Here is a 17507-nt window from a genome sequence, read left to right as displayed (position 1 = left end):
TCTGTGTCCATAAACATTTGGACAGAAGCAGAATGCAGCGCTGTGGTTCAGATCCTGTTATTGTGTCTGGAAGAATAAAAAAATAAGGCGTGAGAAATGCAAATGTGCTCAGATTCTAAGAAGTCATTTGAATATTTTTTTTATAATAAGAATAAAGGGTTATATTTTTTGTCATAGTAAACAAAGAGAAAGGAAAAATCATGAAATTACAAGTGTTTAAAATATACTACACTGTAAAAAGTCATTTTGTGGCCTTGTAGATTTCATTAATATTAATATGTACACTTTATTTAATGAAATTAATTTCCTGATTTTAGGGCATTTTTTTTGCTTTGAAATTAATAAAAAATGTCTGTAATAAAATCTAATCAATTTTATTACAAGAATTTAGCTGTTATTTTTGAATAATTTCAAAAAGAGAAAATAATAATTAAATCCAACAAGAATTTATTATAAGAATTTAGCCGTTATTTTCGAATAGTTTCAGAAGAGAAAATATTAATTAAATCCAACGTGATTTTATTATAAGAATTTAGCTGTTATTTTTGAATAATTTCAGAAAGAGAAAATAATAATTAAATCCAACGTGATTAAAATGAGCATTTTCAGATTAGCCAGGGGCACACAAGTCGCCGAGGACCAGCTGCCCTCGCCGGGTACTCAAAATATGGCTGCTTGCTGAAACGTAATTATTGAGCTTTTATTGAGACAACTTAATTGTTTTATGTTCAATCTGCTTAAATTTGTTAAAGATAATCAATTTGTGTTAAAGCAACATGTAGGAATAAAGTTCCAATTAAAGAAAAAATAAATAAATCACTTACCAGCCGCTTTATTAGGTACACCTGACTAGTACCAGGTTGGACCTACCTTTGCCTTTAGAGCTGCCTTAATCCTTCGAGGCATACTGTAGATTCATCAAGGTATTGGAAACATTCCTCAGAGATTTTGGCCCATATTGACATGATAGCATCACGCAGTTGCTGCAGATTTGTCAGCTGCACATCCATGATGCGAATCTCCCATTCCACCACATCCCAAAGGTGCTCTACTGGATTGAGATTTGGTGACTGTGGAGGCCATTTGAGTACAGTGAACTCATTGTCATGTTCAAGAAACCAGTCTGAGAGGATTTGCACTGTATGACATGGCGTGTTATCCTGTTGGAAGTAGCTATTAAAAGATGAGTACACTGTGGTCATAAATGGATGGACATGGTCAGCAACAATACTCGGGTAGGCTGTGGTGGTAACACAATGCTCAATTGGTACTTATGGGCCCAAAGTGTGTGAAGAAAATATCCCCCACACCATTACACCACCACTATCAGCCTGAACCGTTGATACAAGGCAGGATGAATTCATGCTTTCATGTTGGGACAACAAATTCTGACCCGACCATCCAAATGTTGCAGCAGAAATCGAGACTCATAAGACCAGGCAACTTTTTCTTCAATCTTTTATTGTCCAATTTTGGTGAGCCTGTGCGAATTGTAGCCTCAGTTTCCTGTTCTTAGCTGACAGGAGTGACACCCGGTGTAGTCATCTGCTGCTGTAGCCCATCCGCCTCAAGGTTGGACGTGTTCAAAGATGCTCTTCTGCATGCCTCAGTTGTAACGAGTAGTTATTTGACTGTTGTCTTTCTATCAGCTGGAATCAGTCTGGCCATTCTCCTCTGACATCAACAAGGCATTTGCGCCTACAGAACTGTTGGATGTTTTCTCTTTTTTGGACCATTCTCTGTAAACCCTAGATATGGTTGTGTGTGAAAATCTCAGTAGATTAGCAGTTTCTGAAATACTCTGACCAGCCCGTCTGGCACCAACAACCATGCCACATTCAACATCACATGAATCACCTCTCTTTCCTATTCTGATGCTCGGTTTGAACTGCAGCAGCTCATCTTGACCATGTCTACAAGCCTAAATGCATTGTGTTGAAGCTCATTTTACATACTTTAAGTAGTTTGAACAAGCAGTAAAATCATATTTTTAAGTATAAGCACCCTCTATAAGAGCAAATCGTCCACATGAATCATCCACATTAGGAGAAATTATTTTTGTGACATGTTACAAGACTTTGCTTTTCTGCAACGGTTATAGTCCTGAAACTGTTAACATGAAACACTGCAATTTCCTCTGCCAGGTTTAAGGGAAAAGAGTTTGTGACATTTCCTCAAAAACACTGCATTCATAGCCTCACGCAAGCCTTTCCAGGCTGATCCCAGACCTCACAGCCCACCAAAGCTGCAGTATCACACACTCCCTGTTTAAATAAACTCAACTGATGCCTTTTAGAATGAGCGACAAGCTTAAGAACAGTGGAAAATAACAGAAACGCCCTAGAAAAGAAGCACAAAAAGGATTTAACATTTTAAATCAAGCAGTTCAGGATACTTCGTGTGTGCTAGTACTGTATGCTTTAAGAAAACTAGTATTTGTGCCTTTTACAGTTTTTCTCCATTGGTTTGACTCTTTTCTTGAAACAGAAATTACATTCTCAAAATTCTAAGATCATTTGGCAAAACAGTGTAACAGTTTAGCACAACACTAGAGCTCACTTGCAAAAGCTCATACCTTCCTTAAAATAATGCACTAGTCGGCACCAGTGGCCTAGTGGTTAGTGCGTTGACACATAGCACTGAAGTGCTCGCAGCGACCTGAGTTTGATTCCCCTCTCGGTTTCCATTGCTGATCCTTCCCCTGTCTATCCTCCCCACACTGTAAAAAATAATTCTGTAAAATTTACAGTAAAAAAACGGCAGCTGTGGTTGCAAGTACTTAACCGTAAAAAACACGGCACAAACCGAAAAAGTAATTTTTAATTTTTACGGTAAACTACCGTAATTTATTAATTTATAAAGGTAAAATGTCTGTATTTTGAATGACCAATATCTACACATCTTTTGTTACACAGTTAGACGCGTTAGCTCACCCACATGCACAACTAAAAATATCCATAATAATGTCAACCAAATGCATAAAAAGTGATGTGCCATGCAGGGAATTCTGGGAAAGTCAATTTACGGTTATTCGCCGTATATATTAAGGAAACATACCGTTAACCAGGTTACGGATTTGTACTGTAGCATTTTTTAGTTTTTTACCGTTGAAATCACGGCCATTTTTTACAGTGTATCTCCACTGTCTTATCAATAAAGGTGAAAACCCCTAAAAAAATATTATATATATATAAAAAAAAAGAAAAAAGTTCACTCATGTGTCAAAACTAAATTTCCTTCTCCTTTAAACAGTCAGTGCCCCCAAAATGCTTTGTTGCTTTAGCATTGTGTAAGCACTGCAAGTCAAATTGTTTACATGTTTTGTGATTATGGCAAAGGACCACTAAATTATCCCTGATGTCCACCTTACAGTCTTAGCCCAGTCCTTCTTTGACATGGGGTACTGTACAGTTTTTGTCTAGCTAATAGAATACAATGGTGTATAAAACAGAAAAAAAGAAATGGGATTTTAGGGTAAGAGTAGCATCCAAGGTTTGACGTCACACATTGCTCTCATATTGCCAAGGAAATGGTAACTCAACCACACAAAGTAACTTCCAAATATCAGAGCAAAAATAATAAATAGCTGTAATAAATTGTAATCGAATGTTCCAAGGATTCACCTACTGTATGGTGTTCATGGTATTATGGTCTTGACTAATTTTAACAATTGAACAGACTATTGTGCATGTGATGACATATACGATGAAATGACGCTGACACATTTTGGAGAGAACAACCATTAGACTGAGAATTGCCGATCAGCCTAAATCAACAAGATCTATTCACTTGGAAATTGTGCTAAATGTAGGCTATCTGTACTTAATCATTTGCAAAGATGTACTTAGATATTTGCAATTTGATGAAATGAATGAGGAATTCAATTCTGTTGTGAACAATTGCCAAGTGGTTTGGAGGTTTGTCCATGTTGTTTTGAGAATGTAATTTCTGTTTCAGGAAATGAGCCAAACCAACGGAGAAAAACTGTAATTTATATAAAATACAAACCCAAAGTCACTGGTCTGAGAAAACTTGCTTTGATCTTGCTACAGCTAAACAGGGTATAAAAAAAATTATACCCTTAAATAAATTATTTGAGTGCTGGTTCAAATATGGATAAACTCAACTGTGGGATAAAAAATGTCAATGAAATTTATTTCTAAAAAATTAAGCCAACATTGTGTTTAATTTGTGTGTGTGTGTGCGTGAATGAGAGTGTATGGGTGTTTCCCAGTGCTGGCTTGTATCTGAAAGGCCACGCGCTGCATAAAATATATGCCAGAGTAATTGGTGGTTCAATCCGCTGTGGTTTGTTCATATTTAACCCAACATTGGGTTAATGAAACCCAACATTTCATGGCTGGCAGTCTCTAAAAATTCACTCTATAGATGTGGTCTTCACAATAAAGTAAGGGCGTACTCACACTATAGCTGCGTCCCAAATCGCATACTTACACACTATTCTACGCCATTTTGTAGTATAAATAGTGTAAGTAGTGCGTTCACACTGAAAACTCTTACAATAATAAGTGCACTTTAATTACCCGGATGATGCACTCATTCAGCCGCTAAAATGAAGTGTGTAATGATGGACACTTCACACACTCAACGACCGCAGGTTTGCTTACGTAGCGAAAGGGCGGAGCTATCGGGCGCACATGTTGGATAACTTTATTTATTTTGGACGGTAAAAGCAAAATTCTCCTACAAGAGTGATTATAGCGCCTCCTGATGGTGAATGTGGTTATACTCACGGCAGGTATTAATTGATAATTCTGTTGTTTATTTCACTGATTTGGCAACCGTCAAACATCATCAGGGAAACGGTTTGAATTTCCGCTTAGTTAAAAAACATTAGTGTGCCATTTGGGTTGACACTACATACATATACTATCCTGTTGAGTGTGTAAGTGCATAAGTACAATGTGCATGAGTGCATAGTGTATAGTGTGCCATTTGGGACGCAGCTTATGTAAATTTGCCTTGAACCGGGCTGAAGCACGCTTGTCGGACTATTCGTTTAATCACTATGAACATGTTTTCAAGCCCTCTCTGGTTCTTTGTCTTCATGACAGGACAGGACTGATCTTTTGTTTTAGTTCCTAATTTAGCATCAGATTTATTGTAAGCAAGAAATAAACCGAACAAGGAGGATTTAACATGAACAGATGTAACGTGTTACATTAAACTCAGCATGAAACAGAAACTGAGGCGTTTATTTACTTCTCATTGTGATATTTATTCGATTATGGCACATGAGAATGAATTGGGTACTGATTGGATTGTAGAAAGTGTTGTCATTTGGCTAATTGCTGTACTTGTTTTAAGTGAGCGACCGCTTTCCGGAATGAACTTCTCTTGGGTTTTGGAAAATAAAGTACAGAACAGATTTAAAAGCGAAGATGATGTTATTATGAGGCCTAAAAAAAACGGCAGCAGGGCAGCACAGTGGCTCAGCAGTCACCTCACAGCAAGGTCACCGGTCGATTCATATAGATGGCATATCTCTGTGGAGTTTGCATGTTCTCCCGTGTTCGCGTTCCTCCGGGTGCTCCGGTTTCCTCCACAGTCCAAAGACATGTGCTATAAGTGAACTGAATAAACTAAATTGCCCATTGTGTAAGAGTGTGTGTGAATGCGAGAGTGAATGGGTGTTTCCCAGTATTGGGTTGCAGCTGGAAGGGCAATCGCTGTGTAAAAAATATGCCGGAATAGTAGGCGGTTTATTCCGCTGTGGCGACCCCTGATAAATAAAGGACTAAGCCGAAGGAAAACAAATGAATGAAAAATGGCAGCTGTGGTTGCCAGAACTTAACCGTTTAAATTACAGTAGGAACATCAAATTAATTCCTAAATTTAATGGTAAATTACTGTACTTTTTACAGTATTTTTGTCATATAGAGCATTTTATAGAACTAGCATCTACACAGGTATGTAACACAGACAAATAACTCCCCCACCAGTGTGCAGCATCCACTTGGATGATGCGACACCAACCACAGGACAACGGCGCCAGTGCACTCACCATACACCTGCTATTGGAGAGGATAGACAGTGATAGAGCCAATTCAGTGGATGGGGATGATTGGGAAGGGCTTATGGAGGGAATTTGGCCAGGACACCGCGGTTACACCCCCTACTCTTTACGAGAAGTGCCGTGGGATTTTTAATGACCACAGAGAGTCAAGACCTCGGTTTAACATCCCATCCGAAAGATGTCGCCCATTAACATAGTGTCCTCTTCACTATATTGGGGCATTAGGCCTCACACAGACCACAGGTTGAGCATCCCCTGCTGGCCTCGCTAACACCACTTCCATCAGCAACCTAGTTTTCCCATGTGGTCTCCCATCCAGGTACTGACCAGGCTCAGCCCTGCTTAGCTTCAGTGAATAACCAGTCTTGGGCTGCAGGGTAATATGGCTGTGGTTATTCACCATATACAGTTAAGGTCAGAATTATTAGCCCCCCTTTGAGTTTTTTTGTTTTTAATATTTCCCAAACTATGTTGAACGAGCAAAAAAAAAAAAAAAAAAAAAAAATTCACAGAATGTCTGATAATATTTTTTCTTCTGGAGAAAGTCTCATTTGTTTTATGTCGGCTAGAATAAAAGCTTTGTTAAAATTTTTTAAACACCATTTTAAGGTCAAAATTAAAAGACCCTTTAGGCTATATTTATTTTTTCGATAGTCTCCAGAGCAAACCATCATTATACAATAACTTGCCTAATTACCCTAACCTGTCTAGTTAACCTAATTAACCTAGTTAAGCCTTTAAATGTCACTTTAAGCTGTATAGAAGTGTTTTGAAAAATATCTAGTGAAATATTATGTACTGTCATCACGGCAAAGATAAAATAAATCAGTTATTAGAAATTAGTTAAAAAATCTGCTCTCTGTTAAACAGAAATCGGGGGGGAAAAAAAACAGGGGTGCTATTAGTTCAGGGGGTCTAATAATTCAGACTTCAACTGTATATCAAGAAAACTTACTGCTAACCAGGTTGCAGATGTACTGTAGTATTTTAAAATAATAGTGCAGCTGTAATTTTGCTGAATATTTGCATTAGGCAACAAAGCCAGCTGTCATAGAGCTGCGGGTGCTTGTAGTTGTAGTATAAAAGAAGCTATAATCGGTTATAAGCTTCGGTAAATAAAATAGTAAGTATATAAAGTATATAAAGTAAATAAATCGGTAATAAGCTTCCAAGCATCCATTAGCTGAAATAACTTGCACTAAATGGCCTTGACCTTTAAACCATTCAAGCATGAGAGAATGAAAGAAAACAGTGGATCTTTCAGAGTACACAGACCTTTCATGTACAGACCTCCACTGTGATCAATGTTTACCCAAAGCTCCATCAACTAGTACTGTACTAATATTAAAGACTATTGCTAATATTCACTACATTCAAAACATATTCACTATATTCAGTTTGATGCGTCAAATGACCCTCTTTCTATTGAAAAAACAAACGTTGGATCCAAGATAGCCGATTTCAAAATGGCCACCATGGTCACCACCCATCTTGAAAAGTTTGACCCCTCACATATACTAATTTGCCACAAACAGGAAGTTAATATCAACAACCACTCTCATTTTATTAAAATGTATCCATATAAATGGCCCACCCTGTAGATATATATTTTGATGCAAGTGCATAAAGCTACTTAATATGAAGTGGGACCCTACTGAAAAATCCAGCTTAAACCAGCTTAGGCTGGTTGGCTGGTTTTAGCTGGTCGACCAGGCTGGTTTTAGAGGGATTTTGGCCATTTCTAGGCTGGTTTCCAGCCATTTCCAGCCTGGTCTTAGCTGTTCAGGCTGGGAGATGACCAGCTAAAACCGGTTTGACCAGCCTAGCCAAGCTGGGAGTCCAGCCAAAACCAGCTATATCCAGCTTAAACCAGGCTGGTCAAGCTGGTTTTAGCTGGATTTGGCTGGTAATTTTCCAGCCTGACCAGCTAAGACCAGGCTGGAAATGACTGGAAACAAGCCTGGAAATGGCCAAAACCCCTCTAAAACCAGGCTGGTCAACCAGCTAAAACCAGCTAAAACCAGCCAACCAGCCTAGGCTGGTTAAAGGTGGATTTTTCAGCAGGGGAGCAAAAAACATTTAAAGGGCACCTCTTTTACAAGATGCGAGATAACCCTTTGGTGTCTCCAGAATGTGTCTGTAAAGTTTCAGCTTAAAATGCCCATCAAATTATTTATTATAGCCTCCAGAAACTGCCCATTTTGGTGTCTGAGTACGGTGTAGCTGTTTTTGTCGCCCGTCTTTAAATGCAAATGAGCTGCTTTTTTTCTGCCCACCGTTCCCACGTGTGTGCCTGCTTCTCCAGCAGTCAGTAATAGACTCAGATGAAGCTGAATCAAGTTTATTTTAGGTATTGGTTGAGTTTATTCAAGCCTTCCTGAAATGATGAGTCACACATACACAGATATTAGTGTATACTGACACCATGTGGCCATGGTGATTATAGCGGTTAAGAATTAGTTGTTGATGTAACTCTCTTTATTACCAACATTCTCTGTTTTATAAATGTTTTAAACTTATAAAAATCAGAGTTGGAACGGATATTGTAATATCATTATCTCAGATATTTTAATCTCAGTTTCTTTGTAAAAAATGTTCTGTGGACATGTGTATACATGTTATTATGAAGACATGGCGCCTGCCAATTAATTCGGTAGGCAGGGAACCCCGCACACCTACGCCATGTTGCTGTGGGCCTCAAAATCACAGGATTTGGGTCCTATTTTAACGTCAGGAAATGTAAAAAACGAGACTTGTTGTGTTTATATCACTACAAATATGACAATGGACACACCATACCAGGGGTTACCAAACTTGTTCCTGAAGGGCCGGTGTCCTCCAGATTTTAGCTCCAACTCTAATCAAACACACCTGAACAAGCTAATCAAAGTCGGTGTACTTGAAACATCCAGGCAGGTGTGTTGAAGCATGTTGAAGCTAAACCCACCGGCCCTCCAGGACAGAGATTGGTGACCCCTGCACAATACCTACACACAGTTCTGTCCAAACCGCTAACAAAAGTTGATTTTCATCGGAGATGCCCTTTAAATGTAATTAGAATAGATCCTCCTAACCCCAAAAAAAAAAAAAAAACTCAGGAAAGATTTGACACATTCTAGAGAGAACAGACAAAACAGAGGAGACTTTATGAAACAACAGTCAAAGGTGGTACAGGTTTCCAACTGGAAGAATAATGTGACTTAAATGCAGCATCATGTTTTTATATATACTGTGATATCAGCAGAAATGAATAGGTGGGCTAAACAAGCTGCAAATGAACAGGAAAAGAGAAACGAGAGATTACTTGAATGACTTAAAAATTGGATGAAAAGAAGACAAGATTATTTGCATATTTCAGGTTAAGGTTTTATAATGGTACAAGTTGTTTAATGGAAAACAGAAATGTCTATAACAGACCAAATATATATCCACAATTGACCTTTATCACACGTTTGGAATTTGTGGCCAACAAATGACATATTCCAGTGAAATCAGCAGATGTTTAGTCCAATAGCAGCCTAGCCCTTCAAAATGAACGCTAAACACTTCCACCAGAGTCAAATTGTAGATTTAAACCACAAGACCAGTGCAGTGGAGTTATTCAGGGCCAGAAATAGCACTGGCTAGTTCACAGTCTCTCTGAGATCTACACAAACAACCCAAAAGGGGGGTGGGGGGTGGGGGGTCAGCGTTTCTTATAGTACATCTGCTGCAACACAGTGAATGTAAACATTTACAGACATTTACAGCAATCCACTCGCATGAGCGAACATCTGTTTTGTAAACCTTTAGCCCTGCTTTCATATTGACGGGAAATGTCTACAGTAACTATATGGAAACACGAACATTCTGAAGCCGAGCACCAGAAGGACGTGATAAAAGAAACACGAACACAAAACACAACAATTAAGTGCCATAGTTGGTAAAAACACTAAAGCTTAACGTCTGCACACGTGACGAAAACAAATAATTGCTTTTAAACTAGCTAATGCTGTTATGAAGGATATATTTAGCATCTTGACCAACAAATCTACACATCTCTCTTCTTAGTTTTAGTAACATTTGAATTCAAAATAAAGAATGTTTAAAGATTATCTTACTATGAAACTAATAAATCGTGTTTAGACCTAAACGGTGCTTATTTGACCTCTTTTTACAAATGATCAGACAGACTTATTATAGCGTGCGTGTGGACAGAAACAGTCAGACAGTGCACCACACATTATTCTTTGTTCACATCTGGTGAATAATGCTACATGAGTACCTGTCACTGGCAGTATTTTGAGAATATTCAGCAGCAGAGTGGGAAAAGCCCTTCTTTGACTTGATTGTGCGGGAGTCACAGTCAGCTTTGTGTACGTTGGCCGGCAGTAATGAACCGCGTGAGTGAAGTCTGACTCACACTAGCTCACAACCTGCGTTCCATGACTGAAGATAAACAGGGTTTTGTTCCTTCTTAAAAAACAAACATATAAAATATATGAGAGATGTATAAAAGGGCAATTCTCATAAAAAAAACGTCTAGGTCATATTTCACCCCATAATTATTATGCATTAAAATAACTGTAATACAAATATAATCAATTCAGCATTTTAAAAAGCAATTAGCTGAAATAAAAAGTGTAAAAATGTGTTGCTTTAAAAATGATTAGTAGACTTTAAAATTGAGAAAACTCGTTAATTTTGAAGCCATATAGTTGACTTTACTTAATAAATTGAGTAAACATGATGCTTTTAAAGTGATTAGTTGACTTTAAAAAATGAGAGCAATTATTTTTAAAGCAATAAGTTTAGTGATTAGTTGACTTTTCTCTAAAAAGTGAGAAAATGCATTGTTTTTAAAGCGATTAGTTGATTTTTTTTAAAGCGAGTAAACACCATACTTTGAAATTGATGAGTTGACTTTATTTAAAGCGAGTAAACTTGTTGCTTTTAAAGAAATTAGTTGACTAAAAAAGTGAGAACAAGCAACAAATTCAGTGATAAGTTAACTTTTCTTTAAAATGTGAGTAAACTTTACTTAATAAAGTGAGGAAACCTGATGCTTTTAAAATTATTAGATGACTTTACATTTCAAAAAGTGAGAAAACACATTGTTTTTAAACAGATTAGTTGACTAAAGCGATTAGTTGACTTAAATTGAAGATCTCCTTTTGTGGTATGCAAAAGCAAGAAAAGCATACAGCATTGGAATAACACCAGGGTGAGTAAATAACATTTTTGAATGAATGAATGATTTTAACTGAAATAATATTGCATTTAGTGTTACAACAATGAGAACACTTTTTAAAAAAAGGCTACTGAAAATGAGTTAGGATGATTATTATCTAGATAAAACAAGATTCTGTTTTGGTGTGAAATGTAACCCAGACATTTTCCTATGGAATTCACTCTGTTGAAATGCGGTCCAACTTCAAAACTAGGCTCTTGTTTAACAAAATTCCAAAAAAAAAAAAACAAAAAAAAAAAACAGAGCACACGGTCATACTTTAGATAATATAATGACAAAAACTACCTAGTAGACAAAAATATTTAGATGATAAACACTGTATATAGTATTATTTTAGTAACAGAAAATAAAGAAACCCATTTTAAGATAATAATGTTTTCATAAGTAAGATGTTTTGCTATAAAACTTCAGATCCTAAGCTATGTACAATACTAAATCTCGATATACAGGACATATTCATAAAAATAGACTGTGTGAAAAGGTACTATTGCATTGAAACTGGATGATAATATACATTTAATATTTATTTTGTACAACTGTTCGTATTAACTGTAGGTGTGGGCGACCACCATGATGATGTTTAATATTTTAAACAATTCGTCCAATAATGAAATCTATGTCTTCAGATACTCACAAAAAATAATAGCATATATATATATATATATATATATATATATATATATATATATATATATATATATATAGTAGAGGGCAAAATTATAAGCCCTTTTTGTAATATAAATTTTTTCAAATATTTCTCAAGTGATATTTAAAAGATTAAGTACATTTTCACAGTATTTCCTATAATATTTTATTTCGGCTAGAATAAAAGCAGTTTTAATTTTTTTTTATTGTCAATATTATTAGACCCCGTAATCAGTATTTTTTTTAATTAGCTACAGAACAAACCACTGTTTTATAATGACTTGCCTAATTACCCCCAAGGCTAATTTATACTTCTGCGTCAAGTGTATGCATAGGCTACAGCGCAGCATACGCATGGATGCATAGCTCTCGCTGTGGCCGTCGGCGACGTTGACGTGCACCTCTCAAAAAAATGTAACTACACGTTGCAACGATGCGTAGTGCAAGCTCTGGGATTGGTCGGCTTGGTAACACTGACAAGTGTTGGCGGAGGTGAGAGCCGCGCGACTGTGCGAGCACGATGCAGTGAGTGCTTACAAGAGTGGAGTCTCATGAAGGAGCTCCGGATGGAGACTGTTGTACTTTGTTTACCTTATGATTAAAGATGTTGCCCGTCCACCGATTCCAGCCTCAAAATGAGTGAGTTTGAGCCACTTGTACATTAAGGTAGCGTTCAGAAAAAAAAAAAAACACCAGCGAAGAAACTCGACACAGAGAAACATAAACACCTACTGCCAGCTAGTGTTTCGGAAGTGTTATTGCAGAGCAACACACGCACCGCACTGAAGTATAAAAGCTTGTCTGCGCGAATTGCATGCGCCGTGGGTGACGTCGATCACTTGTCGCAGAAGTATAAACCAGGCTTGAGGCTGATTTCTACTTCTGCATCAAGCGCACGCGTATGCTCTGCAAAGCCTTCATGCAGTCGCAAAGCCCTCGCCATGGCTGACTGCATCACGTACCTCTCAAAAAATTTAACTACATGTCGCAATGACACGTTGCGCAAGCTTTGTGATTGTTTTGTGTTTACCTTATTACTAATGTTGTTGCATGTCCACTAATTCCCGCCTCTGAATGACTCTGAATGGCCTCTGAGTTTTAGCTACTTTTACATTACGGCAGCGTTCAGAAAAAACAAAACACCTGAGAAGAAACTCGACACAGAGGAACATAAAACCAATTGCCAGCTAGTGTTTCGGAAGTGTTACAGCAGAGCAACACAAACAGCGCACATCAGCTCAGCACCACCTTTGCGCGGTCACATAACCCTCGTCGTGGCTGACGCATACGGTGATGCACACCTTTCAAAAAATTTAACTACAATGACACGTAGCGCAAGCTCTGTGATTGGTCGGCTTTGTAGCTGTGATGAGTGTGGGCAGTGCTGATAGCCGCGAGCTCGATGGAGCGAGTGTTTACAAGTGTGGAATCCTGAGAAGGAGCCCCAGATGAAAACTTTTGTTTTGTGTTTACGTTATGATTAAAGTTGTTGCATGTCTGCTGGTTCCCGCCTCTGAATTAGCGAGTTTTAGCTACTTTTACATTTCGGTAGCGTTCAGAAAAACCAAAACACCTGCGAAAAAACTCGACACAGAGGAGCATAAAAGCCTACTGCCAGCTAGTGTTTTGGAAATGTTATTGTAGAGTAACACAAACAGCGAACAGAAGTATAAACGCACGTCTACATGCAAGGCAGGCACCGTGGGTCACGCCTATTACTCAATGCAGAAGTATAAATCAGCCTTAAAGGCTGATATATACTTCTGCGTTAAGGGCACACATATGGTCCGGCACAGCCTTTGCGCGATCGCATAGCCCTCGCCTTGGCTTACGCAGGCGCGCACCTCTCAAAAAAATGTAACTACACGTTGCAACAACGCATGGCGCAAGCTTTGTGATTGGTCAGCTTACGCAGGTGCTGACAAGCGTGGGCGGTGCTGAGAGTCGCGAGTCCGATGGAACAAGTGTTTACAAGTGTGGAGTCCCATGTAGAAGCTCCAGATGAAAACTTTTGTTTTGAGTTTACCTTATGATTAAAGTTGTTGCAAGTCCACCAGTTCTAGCCACTGAATGAGTGAGTTTCAGCTACTTGTACATTAAGGTAGCGTTCAGACAAAAACAAAACATTGCATTTTAATGAAGTATTAATGAAGACGCAGAAGTACAAATCAGCCTTAAGTTGCCTAGTTAACCCAATTAAGCATTTAAATGTCCCTTTAAGCTGAATACTAGTATCTTCAAAAATATCTAGAAAAATATTATGTACTCTTATCATGGCAAAGATAACAAAAAATCAGTTATTAGAAATTAGTGTTTAGAAACATGTTGAGAAAAATCTCTCAATTAAACAGAAATTGAGGAAAAGTGTAAAAATTTAACTGGAGGGCTAATAATTCTGACTTCAACTGTATATGTATGATTTAATCACACTCCTAAAAACATACTTACTTTAGTATATGAAACGACAACAATCACACATATTTTTCATTTATGGACAAAGCTTTCCTATAAACAGACTAAACTAATTTCACATTTGAATAATGCAACAAATGAGGTCCATTTAAATCTGTGAAATATCAGTTTCGGATTCTTAAATGATTATATAAGAGCCTGATGATCAGAGAACTCTTTGAACAATATTTTAGTCATACTGCACTGAGTAAAATAATGCCGCAAAAGCATCCAATGACACATATGAATGGGATAGTTCAGGAAAAAAAAAAAACATGTTATTAACTTTGATTCAATGACTACATTTACATAGACACCAGAAGTCGAATTGCTTGCCTTAATCTGAATATGACATTAATATGAATAAGGTGTTTACATGAGTTGCTTTTTGTTCCTTTCATGATCCCATTTTACATGTTATAGACCGATTTCACGCGGCAGCCATTTTAAAAGAGAAATCGAGTCTGCGGTGGGAAGAAATCCGAAATTATCACCTGAGTCACACAGGGACGTTGTGTACCTGGCTGTATATATAATCAGCTAAAAGAAAGTGACACATTTATCATTTCACCGTCTTCAGAGTGACCCGAATCTTCGTTCTGAATGCATAGTGAAAATAAAAAGGCATATCAGACCTCATTTTCAGTTTAGTTAAGGGAAATGTTAATGAACTGATTCTTTCACCATATAATGCTGTTAACACTAGATGTGGTACGCGTGGATAAATGGAGCTATTCGCGTATATAGACGCGTGAACATTTTGAGTTTACTCGCTTCATTCGCTCATCAAATTCACTGAGCAATAGATGCGGATTTGCGTCATTGGCGGGGCTTCTGTCTGCCCAATGACTGTAGCTTCATTGCTAAATGTCTAACATGGTTTTTATTAAGAAAATTACTGTGTTAATGTGCTGTATGAAAGCTCAAAATCGTTGATTCATTTGCGCTACGTCATAAGCATGCCACAAGAGCAAGCTCCAGATTGGTTAAAGTGGCGCGATTACGAGCATTAAGCGCGTCATTCGCGCAAAGCGCTCAATTCACGTCGCTTCATTCGTGCAAATCGGGCCATCTCATTCGCGCGGATTGTGTTACATGATTACTTCGCATTAGATTTGTCACGATACTGAAATAAAAAAAAAAAGTACATTTCCTGCTAACATTTAAGCACTGTTGAATGCTTAATCGCCATTGTGTTCACTTGCTCAGCAGAAATGACTGTGATTGGCCTTAAAGGTCATCAGTTTACTGCACTTCACCAATGTTTACTGAGTGCAAACCTTCGCGGCTTTAAAATGCTCCAGTGTCCCTGCATTTGTGTTTGCACTCGGTGAAGAGTGGTGAACGGATGACCTTCACAGCCAATAAATCGCTCAGCGGCACTTAAATGTTGGGGGGAAATGGACGTTTTTAAAATTTCAGAACCAGGACAACAGTTTAAAAGACAACATGTTTTAGCGCCCACCAGGTTACATAGGCTGAAGCAGATAAGATTTCCCATGGTGTTTACCTGGTGCAATGAACTGAAGTCTAGGAGGACACTTAAGGTTAAACGTATTACTCCTAAAGACATTATGATTTTGTTTGGTGTCTAATATGCTTTGTTTGTTTAAATTAAACTTAACTCAGTGATATTAAAGTGATGTTTACACCACATCTGCATTTTGAAATCGCGGCAACAGCTGAAGGTTTGTAGTCCACAGCATGTTGTTGCAATGTTTACAATGCTGATCCTATACTTCCGGTCTCTTTCCACCACAGCCTCGCTTTCTTTTTTAAAATGCTCGACGTGTGAAATAAGTGTATATAGCACATAGATCGATTAACCTCATTCCGCCACAGGGCTATCCAACGTTTCCTCTGGAGTTTCAGGTCAATTTAAGTGTTTCTCTTTCAATTTTTTGACTTTAACTGCAGTTCGGCAGTTTCACTATCATTCAGGAACAATTTATTTATGCCCCTGCAGGACAAACTGAGGTATTGGATGCGAGTATGAAGTAAGGACTCCTGGAAAAGTGTCGCTTTAATGGAATTTGATAACGCACACTGAATAGGAACCAAAAAAAAACTCGGCATTTCACGATGCAGGTGTCTGTGGTCCTTTACTGACTCGGTAGGAGCAAAGAATAGTGTCAAACAGCCGTGTGAGTGTGAAATATCCTGTCGCAAAATGCAGCAAAAACTCCTACATGACGATAATAGATTGATAAAAGTGTATACATGTCTGTACCGCACTTCAATAATGCGACTAAAATTGGCATACTCCATGTGTCATAATTCCACTTCTGTTTAGTTTAATTATGACTTTAGTCGGATTAAAATCGCTGCTTGCATTATAGACTCTTAATCAAAGTATTGTCTTAATCATATTAAAATCGGATTATAGGTGTCCATGTAAACATTCTCATTGTTGGATGAACTTTCCCCTGAAGTTACACTGAGATCTAAAGTGAGGATTAAGGGATGCTATTACACAGTTTAGCAGCTGAAACTGAGCAGAACTGGAACGGATGTAGAGATGGAACACACACACACGCACGCACGCACGCACGCACGCGCACGCACGCACGCACGCACGCACGCACGCACACACAGACACACAGACACACACACACACACACACACACACACACACACGTTTCTGTTAACTCACTCTGTCCTGCTTCCACTCAGGAGGGCATGGAATAATTAAGTCTCACATAAACGAGTTATTGTGTGTAGAATGAAAAATCTGTTCACTAAAACGCTAAGAGAAAGTCATTTTCATCAATATGATGATATTGAGAAGGTTATGTGTCCAGTCTGAAAGATGCGCTTTTTTTTTGCTGTTAAAATGCAATAAATAAAACCAGCTGAACACATGACTAGAGTAAACCTGAAGGAGTTTGAAGAAGAAAGAAACACCTGCATAGTATTTGAGCTAACCAGAGGGCTGCAAGTGAGGCATTGTGGAATAGAAATCAACCACAGACTCAGCACTATGTGTCGCCTGTGGATGAACACACACCTGCCTCTGGGTTACCTGAAACGGAAAGGAAAAACAAAACATTCAACAAATTCAACACATATTGCAATATACAATTGAATTCAAAATTATTAGCCCCCCGTATTTTTCCCCAATTACTATTTTTTTTTTTAAATAAT

General features: G+C 38.0%; 1 protein-coding gene and 1 long non-coding RNA gene across 14 annotated transcripts in view; one reads left to right on the top strand and one right to left on the bottom strand.

Annotated features, from left to right (window-relative positions):
- Positions 1–17507, bottom strand: part of ranbp3a (RAN binding protein 3a) — a 1280039-nt gene that overhangs the window by 857189 nt on the left and 405343 nt on the right. For 2 of the 13 annotated variants that reach the window (XR_015501853.1, XR_015501850.1), the window contains exons 18-20: positions 17268–17385; positions 10302–10492; positions 9161–9305 (exon numbers count right to left, since the gene is read on the bottom strand). The exons of 2 other annotated variants lie outside the window; for them this stretch is intronic. Coding sequence is in view for 5 of the 11 variants with exons in the window: in XM_087272015.1 (XP_087128141.1) it covers positions 9250–9305 (56 nt within the window). In the remaining 6 variants the exon portion in view is untranslated. 13 annotated transcript variants of the gene reach the window in all.
- LOC147841645 (uncharacterized) lies at positions 11975–16932 on the top strand. Its single transcript, XR_015502316.1, has 3 exons — positions 11975–12404; positions 12453–13035; positions 13246–16932. It is a non-coding gene; the product is annotated as an uncharacterized LOC147841645 (long non-coding RNA).

Source organism: Danio rerio, chromosome 11 (genome assembly GCF_052040795.2).
Source record: "Danio rerio strain M-AB ecotype USA chromosome 11, GRCz13ab, whole genome shotgun sequence".
Taxonomy (NCBI): domain Eukaryota; kingdom Metazoa; phylum Chordata; class Actinopteri; order Cypriniformes; family Danionidae; genus Danio; species Danio rerio.
The sequence above is the reverse complement of the archived record's forward strand: the minus strand, read 5'-3'. Positions and strand labels throughout refer to the sequence as shown.